General features: G+C 47.1%; 1 protein-coding gene across 1 annotated transcript; it reads right to left on the bottom strand.

Moving 5' to 3' along the window:
• Window positions 1–1,112: 1,112 nt before the first annotated feature.
• APEX2 (apurinic/apyrimidinic endodeoxyribonuclease 2) lies at window positions 1,113–8,912 on the bottom strand. Its single transcript, XM_061410268.1, has 6 exons — window positions 8,615–8,912; window positions 7,428–7,511; window positions 6,619–6,799; window positions 5,924–6,070; window positions 4,799–4,868; window positions 1,113–2,405 (listed from the first exon to the last, which is right to left on the bottom strand). The coding sequence occupies exons 1-6, from the start codon at window positions 8,769–8,771 to the stop codon at window positions 1,500–1,502; spliced, it is 1,545 nt and encodes a 514-aa protein (XP_061266252.1). The 5' UTR covers window positions 8,772–8,912; the 3' UTR covers window positions 1,113–1,499.
• Window positions 8,913–9,321: the final 409 nt, after the last annotated feature.

Here is a 9,321-nt window from a genome sequence, read left to right as displayed (position 1 = left end):
ATTATACCTGTCTCCCTCAGACAAGTGGCAGAGCCATGAGGAAACCACCAATCACCCATTGATCTGACCATCCCATTTTACTGAGATTCAGAGAGGGAGAGGCCAAAAACTACACAGTGAGTTGTACAAAGAGCCAGGACACTTGGAAGATTTATATTAAATGGCTCTTTCCCCATGGTTTCACCAAAAATCCAGAGATTGACTCTTCATTTGTAGACATGAAAACTTTGGCCCCAGGTAGCCCCTGAAGCAAGGAGATGGAATCAGCCCAAATCAATCTGCCTGGAGGAAAGGAGTGGTTCCCCAAAAGCTTGAAGGTATTTTCCAACAAAGAGAATGGATATTCTCCTCAATCCATTATCCTCTTTCCTTTCCACAGTACCTTATAGAACAGTACTTATCAGTTCTATTTCCCAAGGTGGGAAAGAGGCTTGGCTATAGCAAGCAACTTGTTCAAGGCAAGGTTCCCAACCTCTCTAGGTCATAACACACTGAAAACACATGCATGGCACACTTGGGTGAATTAATATTTCCTGCTTAGGAGGCAATCTTTCCTAATACTTATGCAATTAATTCCTGGTCCTGTCTGGCAACTCTAGGTGTGAGGGATCCATTTCTTTCCACCCTTTAACACATTTGTGGCAGCTGTGAGACATATCAGTTGGGAAACATTGGTTTAAAGCTACACAGCCTGGGGCTTCCCTGATGACTGTAAAGAATCCACCTGCCAATGCAAGAGACCCAAGTTCAATCATTGGGTCAGGAAGATCCCCTGGAGAAGGCAACAGCAACCCACTACAGTATTCTGCTTGGAGAATCCCATGGACAGAAGAGCCTGGCAGGCTACAGTCCATGGGGTCACAAAGAGTCAGACATGACTGAGTGATTAACACTTTCACACAGCCCACCTGAGCTTTCTGTCCCACCATACCCATTTCCCTTGATGACCCAACCTCAGCAGTACAGGAAACCTCAACTAAACAGAGCACCTTTATGGTGAGCACCACTCCTCCTTCAACCCTTCTCCTTAGGAGTTCAAACCCAGGACTAAGATAACATCTCTAACTCAACTTTATGGGGCACATCCAAAATGTCCATATGACATGGTGCACTACAACAAAGACATGGACTTTATTTAGGCACAGACACATTTTCCAGCAAGGTAGGAAGGGGTTTAAAATTACAACTTCTTAGGGCAACTGCTTCTGGTGTACTTCTGAAAGGAAGGTGGGAAGTGGGGTAGGGGACTGGGTCACAAGCATTAAGGCACAAGAAGCTCACCAATGAGGAGGAACTAAGCAGGAAGAAAAGAGAAAAAAGGAGGCTTTGGAGGAAGAAAAAAAGAGAAAAGGGGAAGGGTCCTTGAGGAAGGTGGAAGAGGAAGAGGAGAAAGAGGAGGAAGAAAGGAGGTCTTGAGGAAGGAGGAGGCAGCTTAGGAGGAAGTTGGCCTCAGACCATACAAGGTTGATTATGTCAGACATCTTTAGGCCTGGGGTGATTCAGCTGGGCCTGCTCCAGAGGAAGAAATTGCAGCGGGAAGAGGGGTCAGTGGGAGGACCCTGGGGCCTGGCACACATGTAGAAGTGGCGGCCCAGGTTGGGTCCTGGCTTCTTTACAGTTCGCATTACACATGGCTCCCTGTGTCCCCCACAGAGGGGCATGGGCGAGGGTCCCCCCAGCAGAGACTTCCAGAATGAGGTCCGTATCTCCTTTTCATCCTTGGCCTCTGAAGCCTTGGCCTGCCCCTCCACCACATTGGCCATCACGTCCTCTTCTGAGGTCTTTGGGGTTATAAGGGTGCCCAGGCTAGGAAGATCCAAGTTAGAAGTTTGGGGGCCACTGGAGGATGGCTGGAAGTAGCTCATCAGGTTTTTTTGGCCTCTACTGGAGCCAGTTTTACTTGGCCGGGACCTAGTTGAGCGCACACGGGCTTTGTTTTGGCGCATGTGTACCTGTGTTTGATTGCTGGGCTGAAGTGCTGACTGCTTGAACACAGGATCTTGTTTGAAGTGAACCAGGAATCGTAGGATCTTGAGTTGGGTACCTGCAAACTCAGGGAGGAAGCAGGTGCACAGAGGTGGGCACTGTTTTGCTGGCACAGAGGACACGCTTAAGACTGCACCCACAGGGCAGTGATCAGAGCCCATCACCTCAGGCAGCAAGAAGGAAGACTGAAAGGTGTCTATGACCAGGGTCCTATCCCCCAACACGTAGTCAAGCCGGGAGCCATAGTTCAAATGACGGGCACCACTGACTGTTGACCAACAGGTGAAGGCCCCCTTCTGCTTTGGCTGGAAGCAGCGGTAGCTATCGATGAAGGGTCCCATGTGGGAGCCACTCTCGCACCCCAGGTTACTGAGCAAACCATCCATCCACTTGCGCCCTGGGTCCTCTTCAAAGCATTCCTGGGGAAAAGGGAAGAGGACAAAGAAATAGGCAGAACTAGATGCCTAGAACTGTAAGGGACTAACTGCTGCATTTTACAGACAAGAAAATGTGGCTGTTCCAAAGAAGAATGCTCAAGGTCATACTGTCCGGAACTGGCAGAGCTGTTCCGGACTTTGCACTTTGCCTCCTTACTGATTTAAAAGCTCATGCTTCTTTTTACTTCTGCATCAAGCTACATCTACCTTGCACTGGGCCATAAATCCCGGGCCTGAAAGCTTCCTGTTGGTTAATCAAAGCAATTCCCAGAATTGCTCACCAAGAGAATGGAAAATAAGATGTGTAGAATGGTTACCTCCAGGAAGTTGGGCTACAGTTAGAAGTTAAGACTGTTGCCTTTTCATGTAAATCCTTTAGTACTATTTTGGTATTTGAGGGGCTCAAGGGATTCACGTCTGAATACTTCCTTTGGCTCTGATTCCTAATTCATCATCCACCCAATCCATTTACTCATCCATTCAATGCAACAAATGTTCAAAGAACACTGATTATGTGCCAGGTGTGATATGAGTGACAAAGTGGGACCTTGATCTAGTCTTGGGGACCAACAAGGCTTTCTTTTAGCAAGTGATCTGGCACTGAGAAGTGAAGATTGAGCAACAATAACCCAGGCAGAAGGTGTTACAAATTGAGAGAACAACTTATGCAACGGGCCTGTAGAGGGAGGGAACAGTGTACCCAGAAGACTGGAGGGGCAATGAGACTGTGGGCCAGAGTACCAACAGGAGATGACTATCATAGTCCACATAAGCAAGATATGATGGTTACTTAGACTAGGGTGGTGTCAGAGGAGACAAAATGAAATTAAGAGATGATTTGGAGCTAGAATCAACAGTACTCATTGACCAACTGAATGGGAAAAGGGAGGGTAGAGAAGGACAATACTAACATGATTCCCTGGCTTCTGGTTGGAGCAACCAAGAGGATGGATGGTACCATTTAGGGAGGATAAGACTAGAATAGCTGGTCTTGTGGGAAGTGGACATATTCTGCTATTTTGGAAAGATTGTGTTTGTCATGTCATCTGGTATTATTCTTTTTTGTTGGGAAAAAAAAGAACACATGAAGTGCACTCAAGAGATCTAGGGTATTTCTGAACTAAGAAGAGAACACATAAAGGTGTATGACACTATCACAGGAAGTAGGAAGAACAGATTAAGTAAATACCGACGAGGAATAAGGTAGGGAGGACTGACGGCTTTCAGTTTGTAGTGTACACTTCCTTCCCCACCATGACCATCACCAGTCTCTAATTATCTCATTTCTGCTCATTTTCCCCATTGGGAGACACATCTATGTCCTGTGGCTCTTCTGCAAACTAATCAAGGAATCTTCCTACGGCCTCTTCTTTGAGAACTGACTTGAAGATTCTAGCACAGTGGTTCTCAAGACTGAATATACAATAAAATCAGCCTGGGAGTTTTTAAAACATACTGCTACCCTGGCCTCACACCCAATAGATTCTGACTTAATTGGTCTAGGGTTGCATCAGGGTATTGATATTTATGTAAAGCTACTTATTCTAATGTGCTTTCAGAGGCTGAGAATCATTGGCCTAGAGGGACTCAGAGATGAGGGGTTCATATAAGAAAAGTCAGAAGGGAGGGGATGCCCACCAATTCAGAGAACAGTGAGAAAAGCCAAAATGAGAACAACTTTTGCAATGGGCAGAGAGGAGAAAACCTAGGTGGAGTGGATGGAGTGTGAAGGGGTGCTGAGGATGGGAATAAAAGACTGAGCACAGACACGGAAGAGCCTTGAATGCCAGGCCTGGGTATTTTCTCTGCATGTCTGCAAGGTAACTGGGAGGTATTAAAGATTCGTGAGCAGGAAACATACTCTATTAGGGAAATGATCCAGATAATGTGGAGTTCGAGGCCCTCAAAATCTGACTGGAACTCTCTAGCCCCGTCCTCTGCTACCCACCTTCCTTCCCTGTCATCCCCTAATAAGAAGGGAACTTGTAGTTCCTAATGCACACCAGCCAAATTCTCACCTTGCAGCCTTTGCTCATCATGCCAGAATGGTTTGCTCTCCACTCCACCCCCAAGTTCTTTTCTACTCATCTTTTAAGACTCAGCCATTTTAAGATATCTCCCCTGAAGTCCAGACACCATTCTGTAATTGACTTGTCATGTGTCCATAGCCAACCATGCTGAGAGATCTGGGGGGCCAATAGTCAGAACTGACTGATAAATGAGTCCACAGCGTAATCCTCAGTGCTTTGAGAATAGAATTTCAAACTAAGCTCTGCTTTTCCACGAAGGACGCTTGCCACTGAACCAAAAAACAGCACTGATTGGCTCAACAGAATCAGTCAGGAGTGAGATCAAAGGCCTAACGGGAACCTTACCATGTTGACTGCATCCCAGTGATCAATGGGGCGGTGGGCTGTATTCAGATCACCCAGAATGATAACATGGCTGAAAAACATAAAATGAATGTCAAGAAAGGGAAGCAGCAGTCCTGGCCCATCTACTGTCTCCTGGGCCCAAGATCTGCCACCTGCCACATAGACGTGAAGATGGGAGCCAACAGCAACTCATAGTAGTCCACCTCTCCAATTTCACTATAACCTTGATGCCTTTTACAAATGACCAATCCAATTCAGATCTCCAAAGGTAAAACTGTTTCTTGTTTGACATGATTGTCTCACTGATCTCTACCAAATGGCATCTTTCTGATCCTTCAAAGATGAGCTCAGGTACCATTCCCTCTAGGAAGCATCTCTTGATTATTCCAACCCAACCTCACTTTTCTGTCCTCTGGGACAAGACTTTTCATTTGTTCTAAGTATGTTGCCTTCCTCTTATTTCACCCTTAAAACTTTTCTGAGGTAGGGGTCCATATAGGGCTTCTCTGGTAGCTCAGCTGGTAAATAATCCACCTGCAATGCAGGAGACCCCGGTTCGATTCCTGGGTCAAGAAGATCCACTAGAGAAGGGATAGGCTACCCACTCCAGTATTCTTGGGCTTCCCTGGTGGCTCAGGTGGTAAAGAATCTGCCTGCAATGCGGGAAACCTGGGTTCAATCCCTGGGTTGGGAAGATCCCCTAGAGAAGGGAACAGCCACCTACTCAGGTATTCTGACCTGGAGAATTCCATAGACTGTATAGTCCATGGGGTAGCAAAGAGAATGACATGACTGAGTGACTTTCACTTTCAGGGTTTTATATACTTATTTTACAAAAGAGAAAACAGAGGCAGGACTAGCTTTTGGGCTCATAGTGAGTAAAAGGAGAAGCCCGGATATGTGACCAGAGGTATTTGAGTACAAAACTCATGTCTGTATCACTTTATTTGGTCCTCACAAGCTCTTAAACAGCAGAGCCTATTCCCTTGGGCATGCTGATGTCTACAAATAGGCTGTGAATGAATTCAAAATACAAAGATCCCACATCCCTCCCAATGGGTCCTGACACAGGACTGGGCACCAAGGACAAGCTCAAGGAAGCCTTGCTGCACAGGCTTCCAGTACCTGCCAGCTGCCAGGAGAGCTTCTGCTCGGATCTGCAGCAAGCGATAGAAGCGCATCTTAAAGGTGAGTCGCTCAGGCTTCCCAGGGTCCGCATGGGGGCAGTACACGTTGATTAGGGTCAAGGTCTTCTCCTTCCCTTCCCATGTGCTGGGAAGAAGAGAAACAGACCATCAAAAAGGAATCACTTGCAAGCCACCCTTCCCCTTCCCACACCATGTGACTTCCACTCAAGGTTGTCTATGGGATGAAAGTAAAGGAAAGGGATAGAGAAACATGAATGAGCTGGCATACACAGGACTTGAGGATTGACTATACTATGATGACACACAGGTAAACCAAGTAACAGTGCTGCCATTCACAAAGATAGGACACAGAAGGAGAGCAATCTGGGGCAGTAAGTTCAAGGTTGGCTAACTTGCTTTTGAGGCACCTGTGGTAATAAAAAGAGTTAGGCCTCCCAACCAGGCTCCCTCCCACTTCAGCCCCAAGCAGGGATAGAGAACTCAAAACTCAGAGAAGAATACAATTTGTTCAGGGTTACAAACTAGGTAGCTAAGCCAGGACTAAAGTCCAGGAATGGCAAGTTTAGGAAGTTTTCCAATGGTGAATGTATGTTTATAAGGCAAGCCTTAGAACCACCACATTCACAGAGTTGAACTAGCAATGATGGGTGACAGGGGGATGTGGACTATTACCAGATTTTGTGTTGTGTGAGGAGGGCCCGGCCCTCACTATCCAGAGCTCGAAGTTCCTCTTGGGTGAAGTCATCCATGTTTCCATAGCAACCCACATCCCCATTCTGAGTGGAAAGCAGACCACTCAGGCCTTCTTCAGCAGCCACTGGGGTAGCACTGTCCTTACAGAAAGTGGCTACACCTGGAGACAGAGAGGGTACTGGAGACTGAGCGGGCCTGGCAGTCAACACCCTGTTGCACAGCCTATTGCCCCTGCACAGGTCATATGCTCATCTTCATCAAGCATAGCTCTCTTGTTAACTCTCCCAATTCAAGGTCCATGGATACCTGGGGCAAGTCTACTCAAACCCTGGGTCTCAGTTCCTTCATCTTGAAAAGATACAGATTAATAACAGCTAATATTCTAAGTGCTTTACATGGTAGCTGCTCAGAAAATGCTAGCTATTACTATTATTATATGAACTAATAAGTTCAGTTCTTGCAACAGCCCTAAGAAGTACACATTATCCCCCTTTTCCAAGTGAGGAACTTTAAGTATAAAAAAAGTTAAATAGCTAGCCAGAGGGTACACAGCTAGAAGTGAGCTAGGATTCAAACTCAGGCAGTCAGGCTCCAGAGCTCACATAACTAACCACCACTATTGTGCTTTTGCAATCCAATATTATACAAAAAAATATCCTTCATATAATCTGATGTGGCTTTATCTCTGTAGATAAAAGCCTACATTTATTACTGCCTTCTCATTAAATATTGAAAACCCTTTTCCATCTGCCCTCATCACTTTAAAGTCCCTAGAAAGACCCATTTACCAGAATAGCCACTGCGGTTACGGCTGAAGCTGAAATAGGAGTTGTAGCCCTCAATGATAGCCAGGGGCTCTGTCAGCACATCCCCTGGGGGAAAAAAAGATGTAAGATTACATCAGATATCAAACTAGAAAGGCCTGGAATTATAGCTGTAGGCTAATTCCTTGCACACATCAGAGCCAGGGTGGGAAGGGAAAATTAAGTATCTATGATTAGAGAAGTTAGAAAGGTGGGGACGGTAGAGGAAACTGATACCATAATTACAAGAAAGGGGAAGACTACCTAATGGGAGGTGAAGAATTAGGTGGGAAAAGGCTAGGTGACTGGAGGAAGTTGGGGGTGAGAAATGGTTATATGGGAGAGAAGACTGGCAATCTGAGCAGGAGGTAGGAGAGAGAGGGAATTGGAAGATTTGAACAGAGGATGCAGGAAAGTAGGTAACTGGTCTTAAAGGTGGGTGAGTGGGAGAGGGAAGGAATCAGGGGACTGAGCTGTGGGGCAGGGGGGTGGAGGCATTGTGTGTGCAGGGAATTACCAGAGTCTAAGCTTAGGGGTGGACATGAAGTAGGAATGAGAGGCTCTCTGGAGAAGGAAATGGCAACCCACTCCGGTATTCTAGTCTGGAGAATCCCTTGGACAGAGGAGCCTGGGGCTACAGTCCATGGGGTTGCAGAGAGTCAGACACGACTTAACAACTGAGCACTCAGCTGGGGAGGAAACAGGGGGTAGAGATAAGGGGATCTGGTGACTTTAGATAGAAGTTTAAAAAGGAGGAAATTAGGGAATCTAAACTGGGGGAAAAGATGGGGTGGGAATTAAAGGATATGGACTGGGGGCAGAAAAGGGAAATTGGGGGAATCTGACTTGGGAGTGGGAGATGGAAAGTGTGTAGGGGAAGCAAATTCGGGGGACTTAGCTGGGGTAGAAGAATGAGTAAGAATCGGGATGTGAAACAAAATGGAAATTGCAAAGGGGAGAGAATTTGATTTCGCTGAGGCCAGGAGATAATGTGGGAATTAGAAGATCTAGCTAGAGCGTGAAACAGAGAGGGGAGAACGGGATTCCGAATTGGCTCTAAGGGGAGGATTCTAAGACTAGAGAAATGGGAAAGTGAAGTATATGGAGCAGGGGGCAAAAGTTAGCAGAAAGGGGAAAGTACGGTATGGGGTCCTAAATTCTTGAGCGCTCACTGGTTACTTTGGTCTCCTGAAGACAGACGATGTCTGCATCCAGCTTGTCCAAAATGCGCCCCATAGCCATGGCGCTGCAGCTGCTGGGCTCCTCGCATCTCACCCCTTGCAAGGGGCTCCGGATCCCATTGATGTTCCAGCTCACCAAGCGCAACATGTCGACAACTAATTACAATGTCTTTAAGCCCGCCCCCAACGCAGGCGCTAGGGGAAACACTGGAAACTCCCAAGTCCAGCAGGCCTGGGCCTCCCGCGCGCGCGCGCGTATTTGCGCAGGCTTTCTAGTGAGTGCCCGCCTAAACGGTCGGACGTACGTGGGGCGGGACTTCAAGCTCTTCAGTTTTCATTGGTAGGAGGAGCGGAAGCTGATGGGGAAGGTGTGTTCGGTCTCCCCTAGGGGAAATGAATAATGAGAGAAAGGGCACGGGTTGGGCTTCTCCTACCACCCAACACTAGCTCGCGTGCCTGAGTCTGATTGCGTTTCTACTCTGCTCAAAAGTCCCTTTGGTGCTTTTGATTGCTTACAAATGAGATTTCACCACTATTCAAGTGGCAGAGCCTTAAGCGGAACCGCGCAGCAAGCGGAACCACGCAGCGACCAAAACCTCCGCCCCTGGTGTTCAGACCGTACCCGGAAGGCTTTGACGTGGGGAGCTGGGAGTATCTGGTATAACCCAGCGTGTAAACGCGGAAGCCAGACTGAGCAA

The sequence above is a fragment of the Bos javanicus genome, chromosome X (assembly GCF_032452875.1).
Source record: "Bos javanicus breed banteng chromosome X, ARS-OSU_banteng_1.0, whole genome shotgun sequence".
Taxonomy (NCBI): domain Eukaryota; kingdom Metazoa; phylum Chordata; class Mammalia; order Artiodactyla; family Bovidae; genus Bos; species Bos javanicus.
This window is presented reverse-complemented; position numbering and strand designations above follow the sequence as displayed.